General features: G+C 43.4%; 1 protein-coding gene across 5 annotated transcripts in view; it reads right to left on the bottom strand.

The window, feature by feature from the left end:
- Positions 1–26,423, bottom strand: part of tab2 (TGF-beta activated kinase 1 (MAP3K7) binding protein 2) — a 60,965-nt gene that overhangs the window by 11,887 nt on the left and 22,655 nt on the right. For 4 of the 5 annotated variants that reach the window (XM_056429164.1, XM_056429169.1, XM_056429168.1 and 1 more), the window contains exon 2: positions 397–584. In XM_056429164.1, the coding sequence (XP_056285139.1) occupies positions 397–498 (102 nt within the window). In that variant the 5' untranslated portion in view covers positions 499–584. The remainder of the gene's footprint in view (positions 1–396; positions 585–26,423) is intronic. The other variant, XM_056429166.1, reaches the window with a different exon arrangement.

The following is a 26,423-nucleotide window of genomic DNA, read 5'->3' as shown; positions in this document are numbered from 1 at the left end:
ATTTAATGTTGCTGTGAAAACATATCCTTCAAACAACAAGATTTATTCAAGTTAATAACCAAAATCGGCAATGGTCCGTTTACACCAGTACATAGAAGTAGACCCCAGTCAAAATTCATGTGAATGTCCCAGGACAAAGGATGTCGTATGTGTATAGATTGTAAAGCCCTTCGAGACAAATTTCAGATTTTGGGCAAAAATAAAGACATCTGAATTGAATTGAATCTGCAAAATACATATATATTTTAACATAAACACACGACAGATCTTATACACAAAGATACGTACAGTGTTGGATAGTGACTAAAAAAATAATCTGTTTACCATGTCGTGGTTACTAAATAGTACCATCCATACACATACACCTCTGGGGTCAAGATGTTAGAACTTGCCCACCTGCAGAACACACTGGGAGACAACACCTTCTGGGACTTCAGGGAACTTCTGGCACAGGTCATGCAAAACCTGAATGTCAATCTGGTGGCTTCCCTGGGCCATTCGTATGTCGCCAGGTCAGGACTGCTCGTTCTGTTCAGCGTGCTGGGGCGTCAGTCATTGCAGCACACCTTCATTTTGAACATCTTCTAAAGTCAAACAAAGAAGATGGAAAAAGGAAAGCATCCAATGAGAAAGTTTCCTACATTTGACAGCTTAGGCAGAATCTCATTTTCCCTCTCGTCGGAAGGGAATCTTCACAAAGTAATATGAGCTTAAAACGTCTGCGTTTTGTTACCATAAAAAACGTCCAAGTGGCACAGAAGAAGCCAATGTGGTCCACGGTTGGGGAGCTTTCAAAACAAAAGTTCAAGGATCCTCCGCGAGAATACATAGATTCGTTTCAGAAGGCCCCTCCACACATAGCTCCTTAATAAAAGAGCAGCAGAGGGAGGAAACCACCGCTGACTGACTTCTGAAAACCAGCCTTTTCAATGGATTTTACCGTCAACACTCGCATATTAAGGACAGGGGTGGGGTGGGAGGGGTCTGGTCTGCTCTGGAAGAAAATCTCAGCGTAATGATCTGTTTCTGCTTCAACGTAAGGCAGATCTGTAGAACAGTTGATCCTAGCTAATCAAACATTATTTCTGACAATGCACGAAGACTATAAAACTGTGTTTGCCCCCTCCCGCCCCCATCTCACACAGGAATGTCATGTGGAACATTCGTTTGTATTTATCTCATAACCCTGAATCAACCAGAGAAAATGTTTTTTCCAAAAGGGCCAACCGGCAAACCTTCTGCACACACACTGTTGTCCGCTTCATTTTGTACCTTAATGCCATATGAAAAGTGTTCCTTCAGTGGCCCCACGCTATTATGTTACATTACATTACATGTCATTTAGCAGACGCTTTTATCCAAAGCGACTGTGGCAGCTGTCCCCAATCTGGCCTCGGCTGCTGGCTGGTTGCCAATCAGTCAGCTGCTCTGACTGATTGGCAATTAGTCAGCAGCCGATGCTGCTTGTATAAAAGGGCAGCAGAGCTGGAGGGACGGGAGAGTGAGCAGAGGTGCAGGTTTTGCGGTCTGCTTGTGCGTTGTTTGCTGACGAATAAATCATGTCTTTCAACGAAACCTCGTGGTTCCGGGCTGATCCTTGGTGCTGGAGGGGGAAACCCACGGTTAGTGGCCATGGAGCTGCTACACTGGAGCCCAACGTGGGGCCCCCGGAAACCCAGCACCTGGAAGGGATGGAGCCTGGGAAACCAGAGGAGGAGCTGATGAGCAGCTTGGGCCAGATGCTGGTCCGAATTGAGGAGATGGGGCGGGCAGAGGCGGAGGAGAACCGCCGGTTCCGCAAGGCCCTCCTGGACCCGGCGGCTGAACCCCGTTCCCCAGGAGACGTCGGAGCTGCCGACCTCCGAGCCCCAGGACTAGGGTTGGGTACCGAAACCCGGTGCCAATATGGTACCGGTTCCAATACAACCGGTATTACCCGGACCGAAACGCAACGCACATTTCGGTGCTTCTTTCCGGTGCCTGAGCCGATTGAAATTGAAAAAAACTATTGTTGTGAACTTCTCAGGTGACTCCGCCCTGTCAGCAGGTTGCGATAGCCTGTCATATTTAACTCTGACAGCGGAGGTGTGCGCCGTGTGTGACTAGTGAACCCGTGTGGAGCACACCAGCGTCAGGCTGGACGCGATGAGGAGACCGTCACTGGTCCCCCTGAAATGTGGAGACCGATTATGATGAGCAGCCTGAACTCAGATTAGTACCGGAACGTTGATTGCAAGTCTTGCATTCATAAAAGTAGGCCCAGAAATAATAAATTAGCCATTATAACCATGCTAGCGCTAGCTCGTAGCTAACACGAGCTACGAGCGTGACAGTCTGTCAGCAGATGTGTTGATGTCCAGCGGTCCCGGCTGTATACCCGGTGTTACCGGGAATATAATGACGGAGGAATAAAGACCGTGGGGCGTCACTTTGTTTCAGTGTAACTCTCGCTGTCAGAAGCAAAACTTTATTTGTCACGTGTCATCTTCAGTCCCTCTGATTGGTTGTTCTCTTTGCCCATCAACACAGTGACAGGATTAACCCTATAAAGTCTGCACATGACAATACATATCACATAATATAATGGAGAACATATCTTGTGTATGTTAACGGTCTGATATCCGTTGTGTGTCAGTGCTCCATGATAATGGCTTCTACAGGGAATATGGCCGAAGAGGTTTTTAATGTCCTCATTGTGCGTTTTAAAAAAAAGTATCGGTTTAGGCACCGTTTAGGCACCGGTATCGTTTTAAAAGTACCGGTTTAGCACCGGTATCGGAAAAAACCCAAACGATACCCATCCCTACCCAGGACCCGTCGGAGCTGCCGACCTCCGAGGTCCAGGACCCGTCGGAGCGGCCGACCTCCGAGCCGTTGGAGCTGCCGACCCCCGAGCCCCAGGAGCCGTCGGAGCTGCCGACCCCTGAGCCGACCCGTCGGTGGAGGGCCGACTCCGGATCCCTGGGCCCTGTCGGAGGTGCCAGCTACCCCGGCTCCGGCTCCATCCCGGCCGGTCCCGGCTCCCCGTTCCCCGGCCCGGCGGGCTTCAGCTCCCCGTCCCCCCCGTCCCGAAACCCAGAGCCCCCACGTCCCGAGCCCGGTCCCCCAGAGCCCCCTCCTCCGCCCAAGCTCTCATGGGAGGGAGGGGGAGTAGCAGGGCTCCAGACTGCGACCAAATGGTCGCATTTTGCGCCTAAATTTAGACACAGTGCGAGTAAATTTTTCATCAACTCGCGCATGCGCGACCAGTAAATTAGCAGATTTTTTTGTTGTTATTAAATATTTTTGTTGCTGACAAACTTGTTCTACACTTCAGCCCACTATAGTTAGCGGTAATGCCTGAATGACTGGTTTGCTAACCGACATTAACTCCAGAAGAAGAAGAAAGGAGACGAAAACCGAAGAAGAAGGCTGGCCAGTGTGTGTGTGTGTGGGGGGGGGGCTAATGTGTGAAAAGAGGCGCACCGCAACGGAGACAATGCGAATGGCGTTGGCCGCAGAGTGAGAGGTCAGAGGGGATCCTCACGCACCGAGCGGCGTCCCCGTCCTCCGAGTTGAATCTCTGGGTCGACTCAGCCGACTCTCACATGTCTGAGCCCCTATAGACTGATGCTCACGGTAAACACATTCGATTGGGAGCGCGCGAGGGTTTTGAGAAAGTTAGCGGAAGGATTTAAGTGACAACATCCGGTTTTGCAAAGTTAGCGTAAAGAACCACGTGAAACAACATCCGTTTTTCAAAATAAGATGTCGACAAATCATACACGAACATATAAAAGTAAACAATGAACTGATTTTGTATCTTTAGAGATCGTTTCTGAGATTTAGCTTAACATATGCTAACATTAGAACATTTTTACTGGACCAAGGAAGAGTTTATACAAATTAGTCAGACTTGTGTATGTTAAGAAAAGTCCTGTATATAGATTTCCCCAAGAGTTCCAGGAAATGAATGATGCAGATGTGTTCCATACATATCTGAAATCCCCTACAATAGCAATCAAACAATTGTAATGTATCAATTAGGACATTTTTCAAAGTAAAAGTCCTAAATGTTTAAAGAAATCTGTAATTTCTTTCATGTTTGAGGTGCTTTATATATGTATTTCCTCATAGCAATAATGCAACACAAAAAATAGAATGCTTCAATCAACACCGTGATCGGTATTATCGGTGATCGGCAAATACTGATTTCAGTGATCGGTGATCGGCACCAAAAACCTGATCGGTGCATCTCTAGAAACCAACAAATGTTTTGATTGGCCACATCGAAGTGCAACATGCACATGCTCAAGGTATTTTTTTTCTTAAAATGTTTAAACTCAATACAGTAACTTCTGAAGAGTTCTCTGTTGTGAATGTTTTGCAGTTCATGAAGGCAAAAAGGCATAAGATTGTATATTGTCAAATTATTTATCAGTAATACAGTAGAAATGATGGGAAAACTTTGCAAGTCGATTTATACTGTGCGCAGGGTTTTTCCTGCATAGAGAAAATTTGGGCGAGCCGAGAAGAGTTGTTAACGGGGGGAGGGGGTGCTAGTGAGGAGTGTGCTCACCCGTGTGCGCGGATGTGTGCGTGCATCATGGCAGAGCGGCCAGCTGCTGATCACTCACTCAATATCTCGACTGCATGAACAGATGGTGCGCGCGCAGCGCGCCAAAAATGTTGACCCAGGAAAACCCTGTGTACGCCCCTAAATTTTCTGCTTGTGCCCCTAACATTTTAAGTTAGGGGCCACTGTGCTCCTAGTTAAAAAAGTTAGTCTGGAGCCCTGAGTAGGTTAAGCCGGATGGAGCCCCGGCCTAAATCGGGTGGTGGGGATATGTGGCAGCTGTCCCCAATCTGGCCTCGGCTGCTGGCTGGTTGCTGGTTGCTGGTTGCCAATCAGTCAGCTACAAGCCGATGCTGCTTGTATAAAAGGGCAGCAGAGCTGGAGGGACGGGAGAGTGAGCAGAGGCGCAGGTTTTGCGGTCTGCTTGTGCGTTGTTTGCTGACGAATAAATCATGTCTTTCAACGAAACCTCGTGGTTCTGGGCTGATCCTTGGTGCTGGAGGGGGAAACCCACGGGTAGTGGCCATGGAGCTGCTACAGCGACTTCCAATAAGTGCATTTCAACCTAGAGTATAAACCAAGAACACAGGAAGCAACACTTCCTCAACTCAGTCGAACCACAAAAGCACCACAATAAGTGCCATCCCAGTGCCACTGAAGTGCAAATCTGTGTTTTAATCCAGATAGTCGGAAAAGATGTGTTTTCAGTCTCAGGCGGAAGATGTAGAGACTTTCTGCTGTCCTGATGTCATTCCACCACTGAGGAGCCAGGACAGCAAACAGTCTGGATTTTTTTGTGTGTAGCATTATTGCTATGAGGAAATACATATATAAAGCACCTCAAACATGAAAGAAATTACAGATTTCTCGTGGTGCAGGAGGCACAAGACGATTGGCTGTTGCCGAGCGGAGCGAACGTGCCGAGGTGTACGGTGTGACCATATCCCGGATTATGTCATGTCTAACTGCCCCCACATCCACATTCAGATAGGAACAAATTACTTTTAAAAAACCCAGAGCGTACCAAGTTTCAAGTTTCAAGTTTCAAGTTTTTATTGTCACATCCCCTTTTATACAAGTATAATCGGTTCGTGAAATTCTTATGTGCAAAACACCCGACAGCAGTAGCAGACTAAAAAAAGAATAAGAATGAGAATAAACTATACAATATCCACACACAAAAAAGAAGAAAGTATTAACAATATATATATAAAACAATGTAATAGAATATACATCATGACAATATATATATATAAAACAATGTAATAAAATATACACTTTTTTGAGGCTATATATATATATATACAATATATATATACAATATATATATATATAAACAATGTAATAAAATATACACCATGGCCATAGATATTCACAGAATATGTTCTAGTGTGTAGTGTTAATGAGGGTCTCAGTCCTTGTTCAGCAGCCTGATGGCCTGACTGAAGAAGCTGTCCCTCAGTCTGTTTGTGCGGCACTTGATACTGCGGTATCGCCTGCCTGACGGTAGAAGGGTGAACAGTGTGTGGCCGGGGTGGTTATTGTCTTTCATCATCCGTTTGGCCCTGGCCACGCACCGCTTGGTGTATATGTCCAGGATGGAGGGAAGCTCACCTCCAACGATGTACTGTGCCGACCGCACCACCCTCTGTAGTGCCCTACGCTCCAGGGCGGTGCAGTTCCCGTACCAGACGGTGATGCAACCTGTCAGAACACTCTCGATGGTACTGGTGTAGAATGTTCTGAGGATGCGGGGGCCATGTTGAATTTCCTCAGTCGCCTAAGGAAATACAGGCGTTGTTGGGCCCTTTTCACCACGTGAGTGGTGTGCGTGGTCCATGTGAGGTCCTCGGAGATGTGCACGCCGAGGAACTTGAAGCTGCTGACCTCTCTACTGCAACTCCGTCTATGGAGATGGGGGTGTGCTCTCCTCTCCGCTTCATGTAGTCCACGATCAGCTCCTTGGTCTTCTTGGCGTTGAGGACGAGGCTGTTCTCCTGGCACCACTGTACCAGTGATCCAACCTCCTCCCTGTAGGCTGTCTCGTCGCCGGTGATCAGCCCCAACACTGTTGTGTCGTCAGCAAACTTGATGATGACGTTGGAGCTGTGCATGGCCGTGCAGTCGTGGGTGTACAGGGAGTAGAGGAGAGGGCTCAACACGCATCCCTGAGGGGCTCCCGTGTTGAGGGTCAGCGGCTCTGAGGTGGTACTGCCCATCCTCACCACCTGGCGGCGGCCCGACAGGAAGTCCAGTATCCAGCTGCACATGGTAGAGTGCAGGCCTAGACCTCTGAGCTTGGTGTCGAGCTTGGCGGGAACAATAGTGTTGAACGCTGAGCTGTAGTCAGTGATTTAACACTAGTTTTCTCAACTTTTTTTTCTCCAATCACCAGAAAATCAATCAACATTTACAGAAGAGGTACTATCAGGTAATATTAATCCAGATTTCAATCGCCAAAATCTCCCTGACTGCGATCTGCTGCTTTGACTGTGTTGATCAATAATACTATAATTTTTGCCGAGATGTGTTTCTGATATTTCGCCTCCAAAATACTACAAGAAAGTTCAACTGCACCACAATAAAAGTAAAGTTTAAAAGAAAAAAGAGCATTGCTTCAACGGTTTCTAAGAACTGAACTAGGGCTGCAACTAACGTTTATTTTGATAATCGATGAATCGGTCAATTATTTTTTCGATTAATCTAAAAAAAACACACAAAACAAGCATTAATTCGAACCATTTATAAAAAAACAGAACAGAAGTGCAAAATATCTTTAGAAAGTGCACAAACAGGTTGCTCCTTGAACATTCCTGAGCTTTTAAAGTAATACAAATTAAAAAAAATATATATATAAACGGACTAACACAAAAAGCATACACATCAGAAAACGTAACAGGATTTGTTGGAACATCAGAACTTTTCCTCTTCACTAAACTCTCTCTCTCACACACACACACACACACACACACACATACACACATACACACTTTGTTCAGCCACTTTGCGTTGCAATGCAAAAACGTGAGCATGTCCACATGCTCCTGGCTCAGACTCGCTCTTTTCTTGGAGGCTATGTTTCCTGCTGCAGAAAACAGCCGTTCAGATGGTGTTGAGGTGGCAGGGATACATAAGTAAGACTTGGCTAGCCTGGCCAACATGGGATATCGGTCATTGTTAGCCTTCCACCACAATAATGGGTTTTCTTCCTTGGCAAGGCTATTTTCTCCAAAGTATGTGAGGACTTCGTTCCTCACTTGGACGTAAACATCCTCAGCTTCGCCTGCTCTATCCTCATCTTCACCATCAGAACCAAGGAGTGAGTCAAGTAGAGTGGCTGATTTAGTAGCTGTAGTATTCGTGACACTGCAACTGCCATGCTGACTCATCTCCCTTCTCTCTTCAAGTGCCATTGTTTGCACTTTGGTCTGAACATGTAGGACTTCATCAGGTGAAAGACACTTCAGTTTCTTAAACCTTGGGTCAAGGACCATCGCTAGAATCACCGTGTTTGGTGCTCTATCTGAGAAAGCAGTCTCCCGTTTCCATCTCTCCTGCAACTGCTGCACAGCAGTGAGTTGGAAAGCCTGCAGCGGAGCTGACTCGTAGGCAGCACTCTGGGTGGACTTCAACAGCCCCTTCACAAGTGGAGGTATTGCAGATATTGTTGCATATTTCTGTCCACTCATGAACGCAGTGACACATTCAAAAGGCTTGAGAACTGTTGAAAGCTCTTCCAGCAGGCTCCACTGGTCTGGTTTCAAATCTAGGTACCTTTTGCCTCTCTGTGTGACAGAGCTGTCAGACAGTGTTGCTGTTACATGCCACCTTTGTTCAAGTAGTCGGCTTATCATATAGAATGTACTGTTCCACCTTGTACTTACGTCTTGAACAAGGCTGTGCTCAGTTGTGGCCATTTGTTTCTGTTTCTCTTTGGGGCGACTATGGGTGAGTGGGTAGCAGGTCCATCTTTCCATCAGGGGGTTGGAGGTTCAATCCCCGCCCTAGTCGATGTGTCCTTGAGCAAGGCACTTAACCCTGAGTGGCTCCCTGTAGCTGCGTCTACAGTGAATGAATGTAACTACTGTAAGTCGCTTTGGATAAAAGCGTCAGCCAAATGACATGTAATGTAATGTAAAAGCTTACTGCTGGCTAGCTCACTTTTCTTAAAATGTTCTACCAGACATCTTGCAGCCCCGACAGCTTTTTCAATGCCTGGACTCTTTCATGCCGCATTGATAACAAGTTGCAAAGTATGGCCAGTGCAACGGACAGAGGACTACCCATGCTTCTCCTCCAGGATATTCACTGCAGCCACAATATTGGCACCATTGTCATGTACTATGGCAATGATTTTGCTTGGATAAATTTCATATCTGGCCACTACCTGCTCCAACCACTCTGCAATGTTAGCTGCAGTATGTCTGTCTTGCAATGGCATGGTGGTGAGGCAGATTGACTGCATGTCCCAGTCATCTGTAATGTAGTGGCATGTAACACCAAAGTATGCTTCAGTTGCTACACTTGTCCACACATCTGTGGTGAGAGCAAGTTTACTGGTGGTGGTGTTTATTGCACTCTTCACTTTCATGAAAATATCTTCATATTTTCTCTCCATGAGATTTGTGAAGTGGGTCCTGGATGGCAGAGTGTAACCAGGGTTCAAGGTATGGATCATTTTCGTAAAGCTGTCATCTTCAACCATGGACAGAGGCCTCATATCTATTATAACTTTAAAATGAAGTCATAAAGTACAATACACATAAATATATTTGTCAACAATAACCGATATGGGACAAAGCAAAGAATATATACATGACAGATTGAAAAATGAACGGGCCAAAAAAGGCGAGTGGGAAAAAAGGTATCTTTAGTCATGCAAACTATAGTATACACCTGCATTACTGCTCTTAGAGCTAACGCTATAACTTGTCATGCTAGTCTAGCTGGATAACGAGTAAACAGCAGCACCAAAAGAGCTGCTGGAGGGGCGTTATGTTCCTCACTTCAAAACGAAACAAAAGTAGGATTCTATCGTGACTCACCCTGCTGTTGAACCTTCCTCCTCATCAAGGACTCCAATATGTTTTCGCTTAAGGTGCTGAATCATTACCGTGGTGCTCCCGTGCCACACCATGTTGTTGTTGCATAGCTTACATAGCACACACTTTTTTGTTGTGTTTAATGTGAAATGCTCCGACACCTTGGATGACTTGGGTCGAACGGATTTTTCTGCCTCCGCCATATTTTTCAGAGCAACGTTACGGGTCTCTCCGATGATCTCTCTGGTCGTCTTTCCACTACCTCCGCTCTACCGCCGCTCCGCTCCGCGCACGCAACTAAATTATTTGTTTTTTATACACAAACAGCTCCGCGACTTATCGAGTGGCGTAATAATCGCGCGACACAACGAATCGATAATGAAATTCGTTGGCAACTTTTCTAATAATCGATTTTTATCGATTCGTTGTTGCAGCCCTAAACTGAACCTTATCATAACAAAAGGTAAGAGTATTGCACTGCTACATAAAAAAAAGGTTGTGGTAGTTGTTCTCGACTTGTCGGTGAACACAACAAAAGCTTGTTCGCAGGATTCAATCTGGCACGCCTCCAGATGCAAGCTCACCTCCCCAAACATTTAACAGCAAAAAAGAAAACAAGACGAGAAAAGAAAAGCGTCGTGGAGCAGAGTGGTCCTGAGAACTTGAAAGTAGGTGCTGCAACAACGAATCGCTAAAAATCAAATATTAGAATAGTTGGCAACGAATTTCATTATCGATTCGTTGTGTCGCGCGATTATTAAGCCACTCAATCGGCGTTTATCAATTCCAAGTACATGGAGTAGAGACTTGTGTTCTTTTGGAGTTTGGACTTGTGAGTTTGGTCTAGGGCAGACATGGGCAAACTACGGCCCGCGGGCCACATCCGGCCCGTTAGGCTTTTTAATCCGGCCCGCCGAACTTGTCCAAATCGCAACTTTGTTTACTTCCGGTGTGCGTTGGCGCGGAAAGTACTCGTCACACAAAACCCTTCACCATGATTTGTCAATCAGTTTGTCTGTCAACATTTTTCGAAAAAAACAACCAATCAGTAAATCACAAGGGACCCGCCCACCACACAGGTGAGACTCATTTAGAAACAGCCGCAGTGATTTTGGCAGCAGCGCGGAGCCTCGGAGGAGCTGCAGAGCCACGAGGAGGAACACGCAGCCAGAAGAGAGCCACTTGGACCGGGTAAGAGTCTTTACTACATGTTACGTGTCACGGTGTCCGTCCCGGTGTCCGTAACTTGTGTTGACTAGTCTTGTATTTTACAGAGAGGATTCACCAGCGCCTGCATCGCAGCCTGCAGCTCAACCTGCAACTCAACCTGCAGCTCCACCTGCCCCGCCAGCAGAGGACTCATGACATGATGTTATTATAGTGAAGCCATATTGTAAATAGTCTGTCAATAGTTGTGTTCTGTTTTCTATTTCACAACATGTATATAATGTGGATTTAAAAAAAAAAATTTACAATACATATTTATAAAAAAAATAAATGTAATGGTCATTTTTTATTTGCACACACCCCATGAAACTTTATCTGCAATATGAAGTCATTTCTCAGTCCCATCTTTATCATTTTGGTGAATGTGTGACAGACCACATCATTTTTACAAAAAAAACGTTAATACAAAATTTAGTTTTCCTCATTTATTCAATTCAGTTTATTTGTAATTACAAATTTGTCTCGGAGTGCTTTACAATCTGTACATATAGACATCCCTGACCTTTGACCTCACATCGGATCAAGAACAACTCCCAAATAACCCTTCAGGGGGAAAAGGGAAGAAACCTTCAGGAGAGAACAGAGGAGGATCCCTCTCCAGGATGGACAGGTGCAATTACATGTATCTAGCATTGTATTCAGATATTTCACTGCTTTTGTGAACCTATGACCTTTGGTAAACCAATTTCAAACACCAAAACAGTTCGTCCACATGAGTGAAGGCGTGTTTTCAGAAGAGATATGAATAATTTTTAAAAATCGAACTTCAATTGTCAGCTTTAGGGTCATATTTTCTCGAGTAAAGCGCTGTCAGTCTGTTTGTGACGGGTTCATACACATGCTGACCAGATGACGCCGCACATCGCCCTCAATTTAAAGACCATTTTCTAGTTTCTGCTGCAGGCAGGATATTTAATACAGTCTATCTCTCAGGACAATCCGTCCATTATTTTGCGGGGTTTAAAACAATTAGAAATTATTGAGCTTGAGTATGTCGTTGGGTAATAATTTGTTTTGAATGTTGAAAGTGATTCCATTGATCTCTTTCCAGTAAATGTTTTTACTTTAACTTTGCACCTTAAATTGAAATGTATAAAAAACAGACGCAATCTCCAGGTTTAATAAATTACATTGCGTGTCCAAATGCTCCTGGCCCGGCCCCTCTGTCACATTTTAGAACCGATTGTGGCCCGCAGGTCAAAAAGTTTGCCCACCCCTGGTCTAGGGAGTCCAGACTCTAAAAGACGGGAGGACGGAGGACGGTCTTTCTGCAATTGGAACAGCAGCTGACTTGATGACGTCACCACATCAGCTGTTCTTGCTCATGAGTTTACTCTAATTATTCACTGTAAATTATTTTTTTTACAGTCAAACTAAATATGCAACCCTGCTCTTTTCATTATCCTATAAATATAATTCTTCTATTTTGAATTGTATGTGAATATATATATATATTAGGGCTGTGAAACGATTACAAATTTTAATCGGATTAATCACAGGTTTTTGTGGATTAATCATGATTAATCACATATTACCGATATTCTCGGTATATTTTGTGAGAACATAGAGATTTATGACAAAAGACGGATATATACATTTATACATTCTTCTATACAATGGTGCTGCAACTCAGCAGTTATTTAGCAGTTTTCTTCCATATGGAACATTAATACATCTTCATCATAAACAGAATGTTTAAACAGAACATTTTTCTCTTGTTTGTCAACCATTAACTCCACCATGATACAATCTAAAGGTGGACAGATTGACAAGTGACTTTTTTTTTGCACGGTCCCGATGCGCGCGCACGGAGCTCTGTGGCGCGCGAGACGGAGATCGATAAGTGTTAACGCAACGCGAAGAGACAGAAATGACATGCTGCTGTGGAGATACGATCAACAACAGACGTTTAGTTTCATAAAAGAACAAAGACGTGCTATAGAGAACATGTCAGGGGGCGGGCCAATCTTTTTAATGTCATGCGATCTACCAACACTACGCCGCGATCGACTGGCAGGTCGCGATCGACGTGTTGAGACCCTGATCTACAGGAAGTAAAAGTCGTAACAAGGTTTCAGGAGGTGAACCTGCGGAAGGATCATTACCGATGAACAGCACGACCGTCTGCATGAGAGCGGACATAGTTCAGATTGAAGTGGTGTATTGGAAGCTCATTTTGCAAGTGACTTTTTTTTCGTCCCGACCACCAACAACAAACAGATTGGAAGCTCATTCTGCGCATGCGTTAAATGCGTAAAAAAAAAAAAAACTAGTTAAACCTGTAATTGAATTAACTGAGTTAACGCGTTATTTTTCACAGCACTAATATATATATATATTAGAGATGCACTGATCAGGTTTTTGGTGCCGATCACCGATCACTGAAATCAGTATCTGCCGATCACCGATAATACCGATCACCGATCACTGAAATCAGTATCTGCCGATCCGATAATACCGATCACCGATCACGGTGTCGATTGAAGCATTCTATTTATTGTGTAGCCTAGGACTATGAGGAAATACATATATAAAGCAACTCAAACATTAAAGAAATTACAGATTTCTTTAAACATTTAGGACTTTTACTTTGAAAAATGTCCTAATTGATACATTAAAATTGCTATTGTAGGGGATTTCAGATATGTATGGAACACATCTGCATCATTCATTTCCTGGAACTCTTGGGGAAATCTATATACAGGACTTTTTTTAACATACAAAAGTCTGACTTATTTTTATAAACTCTTCCTTGGTACAGTAAAAAATTTTCACTGTTAGCATAATTTAAGCTAAATCTCAGAAACGATCTATAAAGATACAAAATCAGTGAATTGTTTACTTTTATATGTTAGTGTTTGATTTGTTGACATCTTATTTTGATAAACGGATGTTGTTTCACGTGGTTCTTTCCGCTAACTTTGCAAAACCGGATGTTGCCACTTAAATCCTTCCGCTAACTTTATCAAAACCCTCGCGCGCTCCCGATCGAATGCGTTTACCGTGAGCATCAGTCTATAGGGGCACAGACATGTGAGTGTCGGCTGAGCTGACCCAGTGATTCAACTCGCGGGACAGGGACGCCGCTCGGTGCGTGAGGATCCCCTCGTGGACCTCTCACTCTGCCGGCCCTCGCCGGGCGCATCGTCTCCGTTGCGATGCGCTGCGATGCGCTGCGATGCGCTGCGATTGAAACGTCTGATAGTTCTCGCAGATGTTACGACATCTGATCAGCCGTTTTGAGAACGCCGATCAAAACCGATAATGGGAATATCGGCCGATATGGATCGGCGCCGATCAGATCGGTGCATCCCTAATATATATCCACACACACACAATTCAAAATATAATCATTCACATATAATTGTATATATATATTGTGTAAAAAATAAAAACATATATATATATATATATTGTCTTTATAAATTTATAGATATGTATCGTTTATAAATATAGTTTATATATAAATATTTGTATATATATAATAAATATGTTATATATATATACATACATATATATACAGGGCTCCAGACTAACTTTTTTTACTAGGAGCACAGTGGCCCCTAACTTAAAATTTTAGGGGCGCAAGCAGAAAATTTAGGGGCGCACACTATAAATCGACTTGCAAAGTGTTCTTCTTTGGCAATGAAATACGCCGTGTTAAACTTCAATAGCAATTCGCAGGGCTCTCAAGTTTTGAAGACAGGCAAGAGTGACATTTCCATCAGCACCCCCCCCCCCTCGCAGAACTCAATTTTCGGATATTAGTCAGTCGCGCGCAATTCCAGGATGCTTTATTTTCATTGGTTGCTGGATTGAATCTTACCCAGATACAGGTTGTTTTCTGATTGGCTATTGTGTAGCCCATTTCTTTTTTTTGATTGGCTGATAAGTGGCTCCTCACAGTAGAACTCCAGGGGAGCGCTTGAATCCTCCATGGTGAGGGCGAGGGCAGCGCGGCCAGCTCATGTTTGCGCGCTGCGGCACATTAAAACATTAAATAGCCGAGAGTTTTTTTCAGCGTAACTATCCTGGAAATCAGACAATTCTACGGTCCCAATTGGGAGATATTTCAAATTAAAAGTCCTAAATGTTAAAAGAAATCGGTCATTTCTTTAATGTTGGAAGTCAAGATTGTCCTGAACACAGCTGCATCAGTCAATGCCGGGGCTTATGAGGACAAACATATATAAAGCACTTCAAACATTAAAGAAATGACCGATTTCTTTCAACATTTAGGACTTTTAATTTGAAATATCTCCCAATTGGGACCGTAGATTTGTCTGATTTCCAGGATAATGGAAGTCAGGACTGTCTTGAACACAGCTGCATCATTCATTTCCTGGAACTCTTGGGGAAATCTATATACAGGAATTTTTAACATAAAAAGTCTGAGTTTCATTTTTATTAACTCTTCCTTGGTACAGTAAAAAAGTTTTAATGTTAGCATAATTTAAGCTAAATCTCAGAAACGATCTATAAAGATTCGAAATCAGTTAATTGTTTACTTGTATATGTTAGTGTATGATTTGTCGACATCTTGTTTTGAAAAACGGATGTTGTTTCACGTAGTTCTTTCCGTTAACTTTGCAAAACCGGATGTTGTGTCACGTGAATCCTTCCGCTAACTTTATCAAAACCCTCGCGCACTCCCGATCGAATGCGTTTACCGTCAACATCAGTCTATAGGTGCACAGAAATGTAAGTGTCGGCTGAGTTGACCACGGAGATCCGAGTGTCGGCTGAGTTGACCGCAGTCTTTCATTGCACAGGTCGCGGCACATTTTATGTTTCAGACTGGCGTTGTGTTTGATCAGCGTGTCGTGTTTTAATTGTGTAGTGCCAGTCTTATCAGCACATTTCGTGTTCCCCGCATGTTGTGGGAATTTACAGTTCATTGAATTGGTCTCCCTGAAATACCTCAGCCAGGTGAACTCGCGCAGCCACTCATCGCGAAAGCTGAATTTCCTGCCTTTTTTCGCCACGACCGTTTCCTCACAATCTGAGTCAGACTCATTCTCGGGATTTGTCTTCTCTATATCATTAGGTTTAGGAAGAAAGTACGAACTGATAGTCCGCTTCGCCATTGTCCATTGTTTACAGGAGACACCGCTATGTAAAATCTTTGGATTCGCGTGATAACCCCCAAGACCCGCCTCTTTTCACACATTAGCCTATAACCGTGGTCATCCCCCCCCCCCCCCCTCTCTCACACACAGGCCAGCCTTCTTCTTCTTCTGTTTTCGTGTCCTTTCTTCTTCTTCTGGAGTTAATGTCGGTTAGCAAACCAGTCATTCAGGCATTACCGCTAACTATAGTGGGCTGAAGTGTAGAACAAGTTTGTCAGCAACAAAAATATTTAATAAATTTTTTTTTTTTAATCTGCTAATTTACTGGTCGCGCATGCGCGAGTTGATGAAAAATTTACTCGCACTGTGTCTAATTTTAGGCGCAAAATGCGACCATTTGGTCGCAGTCTGGAGCCCTGATATATACATATGTATTTGTGTATATATATTACAATGTATATGTATATATAAATATATGTATATATAAATATATATATATAGTTATAGTACACATGTAATTGCAAACAATTCAGTCAAAAGTAAAAAGACACCACTATAGTTCAACTTTAAAGTTTAATAAAAAAATTATGTTATGAATTCTGAGTCAAACTGATTTAACGTTAACTCTGAATAAAGAATAAACTCGTTGTGCTCGTTAGATCCTCCAGAACCCAATTATTATATCTCATGTTTAACTGCTACGGAGACATCAGAGCCAGCGGAGCATTTAAAAAAGTCCTGCCGAGATCAGGCTGTTCTCGGCGGCCACACTGAGCGCTGACCGCCCGGCACTGCGGAGTTCACTGAGCGAGCAGAACCTCAAATCTCCGGCGCATATCTTTATTAGGCTGAATCATAACAAACAGACCACAGATTTGATTTTTAAACTACTAACGTCTCGCCTGAAAACATCCTAAAATTACATTCCGTTATTCAACAGTAGTATTTAGAAAAAGTCAACAGTCAGTCCGTGCATTTTGACCGTGCTTTCCAAGAAGCGGACTTTGAATTGGAACCAGTGGCGGCTGGTAAAATTTGGGGGGGGGGGGGGGGGCGCAGTTGGGTGACGCGGTATAAATAGCACTCAACAATGAGAAGAAAACAGGTTTTGAGTAGAATATTGTAAAAAACAAAGCTTTATTTCAAGAAAACACCGTGCTCAACACTGTCCAATAACAACTATCAACAAACTGTAACTTTGGGCATGAGAGGTTCAGAGCAGAATGCTTTAAGGAACATTGGGTTGGGTTTCAGAGGTTTACAGAATAAAAGAGGTTCACCCTCACATGAAAGAGGTTCAGAGCAGAATAGAGTCAGAAAGAGATGCAGCACATGTTTCATTGGGTGTTTGACAGAGTTGCCCCACCACTTGTAAAGAAAAGTAGCTCTCCTCTCTTTAAAGTTGGCAAACTTCTCAATAACTCTCTGGTTAAAGTCAATCATGTCTGTGACGAGCCTGTTTCCATTATTCATTAGGTTTTTTCTCCCCTTCTGCTGCTCTGCTCTGCTCTGCAACTAGGGTTAGCTTCAGGCTGTTAGCTAGTTTAGCTAGCTGTTAGAGGGCTATGGCTTGCTAAGTGCTTCATACTTGGCAAGATTAGATTCTCTCTTAGATCCCTCCCCCGTTGTAGTCCCCAGGACCAGTCCCAGGACTTTGGAACAACAGAACAGACTTAAACTCAACTACAGGGAAATCAAACCACAGAACCAAACTTACTAGCATTAGCAATCTCATTTCCTCTGGGCTGTGGCTGTTCAGCGAGCTCTCGTGGAGCTCTGGGCTGTGAGAGAACCTGATAGAAAAAAGAAACAATGTCATTGGCCAGGGCGAAAAAGCAACAACCAGATCCATTTTCCGCCCCCTTTTGCCAAAAGATCAAAATGTTTGCTGCATGCCCTTTAATGATGCCAATGCGCGTTTGGCGCCGACACAAACGGGCGGGGGCTTCTCTCAGTGATGGTGGCAATATTCAGTTTTATTAGTTAAGTGGTTGTTGACTTGTCACATTTAACTATTACACTTACGGTCTCTCCACACGGTATATTTATTATTTAAATATTTTTATTATTAAAATTTTTATTTATATAATTATTATATAGTATATTTCTTATTTTTTTTTCTTCTTTTTTTTTTTTTTTTTTTTTTTACCGGCCCCTTTTAAGAGCGGGGCTGCACTGATTACCTTGGCATTGAACATGAAAATGCGGAAGGTTGAAAATGGAAGGTTGTATTTATTTATTTATTATTTGTTTATTTATATAAAAAATCTCAAAAATTGAAAAAAAGAAAAGCACGAAATTGGTGGGATGATTGTTTATTATCATTGGACAGTTGATTTTTTTGGGTTCGATAGGGTCAAAGGTCAAAGGTCAGGTCAAAGGTCATGAACAGGTCAAGAACAAAAAAGTACTGAAAAAGTATTGAAAATTTGGTGGGATGATTTTTTATTATCCGGTGACCAGTTGACTAGATTTTGGGATCGATCGGGTCAAGGTCAAGGTCAAGGTCAATGAACAGGTCAAAATGTTCTTGGATCATGAAATTTGGTGGTGGGGATGATTATTATTCGGGGGGATTTTTGATTAGATTTGGGGATCAATCGGGTCAAAGGTCAAGGTCAAGGTCATGGAAAGGTCAACTCTTTTTTTACCATAGCACGATACATTTTTGTCCAATTGGCATGCAACTAATGCCAAAATGTTCATAATTCAATGCCCAATCTTGTGATATGCGAAGGTATGCGCTCTACCGAGTGCCCATTCTAGTTGGAACATGTAGTCGGGTTGCGACTGATGACGTTTCACGAATTCACGACAAGTACAGAGAAGTACAGACAAGAACGCATATTGATAAACGCAGAATATGTCGCGGAGATGTTAGAGTATAAAAAAAAGAAAAAATTGAGTGCGGAGCGGAGGTCAAGGAAAGACCATAACGCTGCGTTGCGAAAGCCAATCAGTGTTGAGACACTCTGCCAGTCATCACTGACGTTAGCGAATCTAACTGGCTGCTGCTGCTCTAGTAGCCCTGAAAGCGGAAGTCATTCAGATGTAGTCTGTGAAATTCACCGAGCTGTGTGATGTTATGAACCCAAACACGAGGGCGTTAGCTGGTCCGCCGTTTGTGGGATGTCCTCAACAAGTATAAAGCAGAACTAGTGGTTAGTTATTCCGTGGTGGATGGCGGAAATGATAACCGTTTGCACGGAGTAAAGCAACAGAGATAAGCCACGCCGCCTCTCAGACGCGGATGATCCACACTTCGTCGGGCGAGTAAACTCACACAGTAAAGTTCTGTTTTTGAATAAAGGGTTGGAAATTAATGTTGTTGTTTTGTTATCCGATTCCTCAATTAATCAAGAAAAAAAAGACAGATTAATCAATTTTTAAAAGAATCGTTAGTTGCAGCCCTACTTGAAAGCGTTAAGTGCATGTCAGCCATGTCTGTGTTACCCCACACTATTTCGAAACATCTTCCTGTGGGAGGTTCAGATGCGCCATTCAAAACATTGTGACACACGAAAGCAAACGGTGTTCTGCGCCGATCGGTAGTCAAGAGTGAGCCGGCCAAGAGTTCTACACAGTATGTATCTGAGTTACAGATGGGGGGCTAACTGATAGGAGAGCTGGCTCAAGCTAAGTGGCCCTCAGTAGGCAGTAGGAAGGTAAAGCCAAGCATAACTCAGATATGGACTATAGAAAGAAGGAGATGCATATATTTATTCTTATTCATTCAAAACATTCACGATAGCGTACAACAATATGGAGGCTCCACAGTCCGAGAACACAAACGTTAGACCTGACACACTCCTTCTCTTCTTACTCGAAATATTTGCATGCAAGTATTTCACATTTTCGTGTTGTTTACCCCTTGTGCCCCCCCCCCCCCCAAACCTATTCTGGATCAGTATATGCTATTTTGGAGTCTTTTACAAAACAAGCAAATCTCAAATGTTTTTTTAGTTTTTTTAAACAAAATGCAGCATTGAGACCCTCTTAAGGAAAACCTGAGAACAGATTAATATCTCAGATTACATGTTTAGAGCAAATATTGCCACCTCCAGAAAAGCCTCCCCCCCCCCCCCCCCCGCCATCCCACTACAGATTAAGTCTCCAAAAGAGGCTTTTAAAGTGTTCAACTTCACACACCACCAATACCCAATACATTAACTTGTTTAAACCACAGATTCCATGATGAGACGCAACTGCACTGGAGCCAGAGAACAACAGCCCGCCGGTCAGGCTCTGCTCGGGACACTGGGCAGCTACAGGCATTGTGGCAAAGGAAATTCACTACTTGGCGGTTCACCCAGTTACAGGTCAACAGTGTGGTTAGATTGTTTCCTGGCTTCAAAAACAAAAAGGCCCACACCTCTTCACTGCACAGAATCATTGGCCTTTAGCCTGCCCATGTGTGTGTGGGGAAAGGGCTCCAAAGGGGGGCAGATTAGCCCTTGCAGTCCCTGGAGGAGCTGGTGGAACACGGCCCGGGGTAGCGCCTGCCAGCGGAGATAGAGACAAAGCTTCTATTGCTGAGGCTGTTATTTGTCATGCCAAAGCATTGACCCACAGTCCCACATTCATTTCTGCAAGTAGCAGGCCTGACATGCTCCATCAATGGGCTCATTCACTCTGCCAGAGCGAAAGCACCTTAAAAACGTCCAAAATAATAAAAACCTGAATAAAAATGTACAAATGATCAACAGGAGCCTTTTGGCAGAAATAGCGGCCCAGCACCTGGCTCTGTGGCCTCTGCGATAGCCCACACAAAACAAGCTGGTGTAAAGAAAGGGGCTACACATTACTGGGGGAATAAAACACACTCACACACGACAAAATGTCATGCCATTCTCTCTCCAGCGTGCAGAGACCGAATGCTCCATTCGCGATTGTGTGCGGCTGCGCTGATCTTGTCACGCCGCATCTTTTGGCGAATACGGATATGCTCGTGTGTGTCCCGTGCATTCATTGATGCACGTTCACAAGATATTGTAGTACAGAGTAGCATACAAAGGGCTGAAAGTACTAAAAATGGACAGACGTCCAGTCCCGTGCACAAGTCCCGATCTTATTGCTGCAACAAAGCTAATATCCGAGTGAGTAATGTTGCGAAACAAAGCTGGCGAACAGTCAAATATTAGATGGCAATTTACACCCTGAGGATGCGAAGAATGCCCTTGATGAGAAGACAACAAAAAAAATCCTGAGGCGACATGCATATTGATATTGGATTTGGATTGGATTTGTCGGGCCGCAAAGCGTTCGACGGTCCATCGACTTTGCACAACTGCAACGTGGAGATCGGTTTCAGCAGTGCATCGAATTGCAGCCTGATGTGCGTACACAAACAGCTCACGGGGAAACGCTTTCAAAGAATGCGCCTCTATTTCCTCCACTTTTTATATTCTTTTCTCTACATTTCCGTTCCGATTCGATGACTCTTGAGGAACCACAGGCCAGGCCATGCCTCCCACGGAGGCACGTAGGAACACATGGGCCTGCATGGAAACTTTTGCTTGGGGGGGGGGCAGTCTTAACGATAGAGCTTTTCGAGTCATCACAAAAAAAGATGTGACCCACTGAATCAAAGTGATTTCCCACCATATTAATGTCACAGGTCCAACTGAAATAAACCTTCAAGATAAACTGCAATTGTGTCATCAATGGAAACTTTTTGTGCATCTTCAACAAGATTGCCATAAAACATTCTGGAACTTGCTCTGTGAAAAGGTCAGGCCAAGCCGAGAGCGTAAGTCTGAAATCTTTTTACCAGTTAATGTGCTCAGATTGAGGGATCTTCCACATTACGGAGATAAAAATACATTTTAGACAATAACATTTCCCCAAAACCTCCTTGGGGCAGAGGTCAGATGTAATGCATGCACCCAAATGTACACGTTTTTATTTTAAAAACATAATAACGACAACACTAGAAGACAACACATTTACTATGGTAAGGCGTGCACACATGCCCCACGCATGAAGCAGTTCTTTTGTTCCAGGCAGCAACTCGAGAGCAGAAATAAAACCGCACTTTATGTGCAAAACCCAAATTGCACTCAACTGTGCCATGAAGCCTGGGCCTCAGAGTGCACACGCAGGGCCGCAGCTCTGTGAGCGGCCTGCTCGGCTTTTGAAAACCGGGTTTTTGGGAGCGTCTTGTGTGCAAGCATGCACGCGTGTGTATGTGTGTATGTATGTGTGTGTGCGTTTGTGTGTGCAGGAAATCAAAAATTCTTTAGCACCACAGCCGGCAGCTGGTGGTTTATTGGAAGCAGGCGAGGGCACCAGCTCCCCAGGTTGATCAACCCCTCCAAAGGCACTGTGGGAAACTGGGAGGTCTTAGAACTGTGGAGCCCTCCACGAAGTCAATGGACTGCTAGTCCAACTGTTTTTGTTATCCCCTGTAAATACTGTAAATGTATCCGTAAAGAAAAAGAAAAAAAGCGTCCGGTTGTGTCCGTCTTAGCCGTATACAGGAAGAAGAGGAGAAAAGGAAAGGGGGAGGGTATTTAGTGGCAAGTAGGTGAAGCTGTTGAGCACTTGCTGTAGCTTGCTTTTCTGTGTGTGTGTGTGTGTGTCTGTGTGAATGCGTTTTGGGCTCAGGCACCAGTCAACTCCGATCTCCCTCCCACTTTCTAAGTCCTCCCTTCTTCCTCCCACCTCTTCAACACAAGGTGTTGTGGGCAAAAAAAGTGCTGAGCTCATCCAGCAGCAGCAGCTCCTTAAAGTACAAACGTGTGCGTTCCGTCGTAGATCCTGACAGCTGCCTTTCACCTGTAGTCACCTCGACAACAAGCAACATGTTGTCAATAAACATGCCTGATCACAAGTACAGCTAAAGCTTCGCTGTTGGTTTTACTTCTTCCGGCTTCTGATATGTAAAGGGAACAGTCTGAGAGGGGAACATCGCTCTTTGGTTGAACTGATCACCATTCAGACAAGAGGGGTCATCGTGACTCAAGTGCTTCACTTAAAAAAAAGGTTTCCAAGCCAAAAGGGGTTGAGAACAGCTGCATTAATTATTATACTCCTTCAAATAGAATTGGACAAATTTACCACTGTTTTTACACTGCATTATTTATGTTTTTTTAAATGCATTTTGTACCTTTATTAATGCTGGGTCAAGTCAACTGAACGCATCATCCGCACCATCTGTCTATAGAATCAAAGATTTGCTCCCTTCATTGTCTGCATTTCCTCTTGCTTAACAGGAAGGAATAAGGGTTGTCTCGGCACGTTGAATAAACCCTGTGGAGATCTCAACGCATTCAAACATACTTTGGTCTCTCTTACCATCACTTACTCTGTATTCGTACAGTAGGAATACATTTCCTACACAGCATTTGCTGGTTATGAATGCCTTCAAACCTACATTTAGCTTTTTCTTCTATTTTATTGGTTATTTAATGCATAGTAATCATCTAATCTGAACCACCGTGCAAGATATGTTTCGGTCTGTCTGGCTGTTACAAACAGTTTTGAATAACTTCAGGGATTTGTTAACAGATAATTATATCTGAAAAGTTTGAGAGGGCTGAAATCGGCTTCAAACCATTTATGTTTTGAAGTTTAAATATCACACCCTTTAGGAGATGTACATCTGTTGACTCGTTAACTGAAGAAAGCTTCCAGACAACAAATTATAAAAAAAGGAATGTTGTTAGTCTCTCCACCTTCAGAGCAGACTTTTCTCTTCCTTCTTATTATGGATTCATGACATGAACAATCTTCCAACTGCATGCTCACATGTAAACAGATGACCAGCGGGTCAACCATCCGTAACCGCATGAAGGAGCCCATTTTCCCAGAACTGCATCGTCTTTGTCGGACGAAAGAGCCAAAAGCAGACTTAAAGTGGACACAGTGGGAGTAAACACGCTACTGTAAAAATGTAAATGCGTAATCAACAACTCGTCTGGTCTGGATTAATGGAGTCACTGGCTGACATTAACGTTAACAATAACATTGTGAAAACCGCTCAACGTGTCACAGGTACTCCACTCCCAAGCATCGAGGAGGTCCAGAAGAAACGCTGTCTGCGTCGAGCCCGCAGCATCCTGAAGGACTCTTCTCACCCTGCTCACAGACTGTTCTCCCTCCTGCCCTCAGGCAGGCGCTTCAGGAGCTTACGGTCAAGGACCAGCCGTCTGAGTAACAGCTTCTTCCACAGAGCTGTTACTCTTTTGAACTCTACCCCCCTCTGATCCTCATTACACCACTCTATCCGCACTGTAGACACTGGTCAGGCCTTAAGCCTTATTATTGACTATAATCTGTGTATCCTGTATTTATTATGATACTTTCTGTTGCATTTCTGGTTGGATGCCAAACTGCATTTCATTGCTCTGTACTTGTACATGTCAGGGTTTTTCCTGGGTCAAAATGGGTCTTCGGTGCTCCCAAAACATTTGTTTCTCGGTCTGTGTCTCTCTATCCATTCGCGCACCTCACGCCTCACAGTTGCGTATTGATCAAACAAGAAGACACACTTATCAACTCGATTACTTTTGATCAAAACAGAACGAGGGTTCGGCTGTAGCCTACTTGAAACATAGTATTGAGAACTAGAGATGCACCGATCAGGTTTTTTGCTGCCGATCACCGATCACTGAAATCAGTACCTGCCGATCCGATAATACCGATCACCGATCACGGTGTCGATTGAAGCATTCTATTTATTGTGTAGCATTATTGCCTAGGACTATGGGGAAATACATATATAAAGCACCTCAAACATTAAAGAAATTACCGATTTCTTTAAACATTTAGGACTTTGAAAAATGTCCAAATTGATACATTAAAATTGATTGATTGCCAGTGTCTGGGATTTCAGATATGTATGGAACACATCTGCATTATTCATTTCCTGGAACTCTTGGGGAAATCTATATACAGGACTTTTTTTAACATACAAAAGTCTGACTTATAAAAATAACTCTTCCTTGGTACAGTAAAAATGTTTCAATGTTAGCATAATTTAAGCTAAATCTCAGAAACGATCTATAAAGATACAAAATCAGTTAATTGTTTACTTTTATATATTAGTGTATGATTTGTCGACATCTTATTTTGAAAAACGGATGTTGTTTCACGTGGTTCTTTCCGCTAACTTTGCAAAACCGGATGTTGTGTCACGTAAATCCTTCCGCTAACTTTATCAAAACCCTCGCGCGCTCCCGATCGAATGTGTTTACCGTGAACATCAGTCTATAGGGGCTCAGACATGTAAGAGTCGGCTGAGTTGACCCAGAGATTCAACTCGGGGGACAGGGACGCCGCTCGGTGCGTGAGGATCCCCTCGTGGACCTCTGACCTCTGCCGGCCCTCGCCGGGCGCATCGTCTCCGTTGCGGTTCGCTGCGATTGAAACGTCTCTGATCGTTCTCGCAGATGTTACGTCATCTGATCGGCCAAGTTTGATCGGCCGTTTTGAGAACGCCGATCAAAACCGATAATGGGAATATCGGCCGATATGGATCGGTGCCGATCAGATCGGTGCATCCCAATTGAGAACATATTCACTGACATGCACGTGATGAACACAGTTTTTTGTTGTTGTTGTTTTTCCATCGCAGACTTTTTTTTGCCTTAGGCGCTCGGGATTTGTCATAGGCGTTCGGGGAAACGGCTTAGGCGCGCGCCCAAATTTTCCCTTTGCAGGAAAAACCCTGCATGTGTAATGACAATATAGTTGAATCTAATCTAATCTAATCTAAACATTGCACACCATGAAAGGGATTCCCAAGCAGGCTGATCGTAAATAAAGAACGCTGCTTGGCATCACCGGCTGGTTTGTGCTGGTTAAGGCATGGAGCACGTTAGTGGATACAATAATGACACAATCTTTTTTTTTTGCTTTGATAATTACTTAAAGTTATGAATAACTATTCCAGAATTTTTCGAACAAAAGGGTTGTGTACTGCACTTTTCTGAAGTGTTAAATGTGGCAATTAGGAGTAAACAGAGCTCGGCATTGCTGCAGAATTAAAAAGGTAATTGAGGTAACAACACTACTCTTGTCACAGGAAGCTAATTTTCTACCATAGTTTAGTGTAGGCCTGTCACAATAACTACAGACAGCTCTGGAAATATCTGCCATCTTAAGACCATTTCATGCCACTGATATATGATGATAATATAATAGCATAATAATAGAAATGCCGTCTTTTAAAGAGATTGTTTTACCATTTTAATTCCGAAGAACATTCTGACATTGGAATTGCATTGTGAAAATAAATACCTTTCAGAAATAGTGTATAAATAAAAATAAAATCATAGGTAAAACAAACTAATGAGCTGTTAACAAAAGTGCACAATTTCTGCTCAAAACCTTATTAACTATTGAGGTCATATGCCTATATTGTACATTAAGTATTGACTTCATGTAAAATATAGGCACATGACCTCAATATAATGATTGAGATGATGTACATATATTTTACATAGAGTAGAGAAGGTAAAACATTGTTGACACTCAAGCATCCTCGCAAATTTCTGTCTCAACCATTGCAAGCACAAAGTCCTTTAA

The sequence above is a fragment of the Pseudoliparis swirei genome, chromosome 13 (genome assembly GCF_029220125.1).
Source record: "Pseudoliparis swirei isolate HS2019 ecotype Mariana Trench chromosome 13, NWPU_hadal_v1, whole genome shotgun sequence".
In the NCBI taxonomy this organism is placed as follows: Eukaryota; Metazoa; Chordata; class Actinopteri; order Perciformes; family Liparidae; genus Pseudoliparis; species Pseudoliparis swirei.
This window is presented reverse-complemented; position numbering and strand designations above follow the sequence as displayed.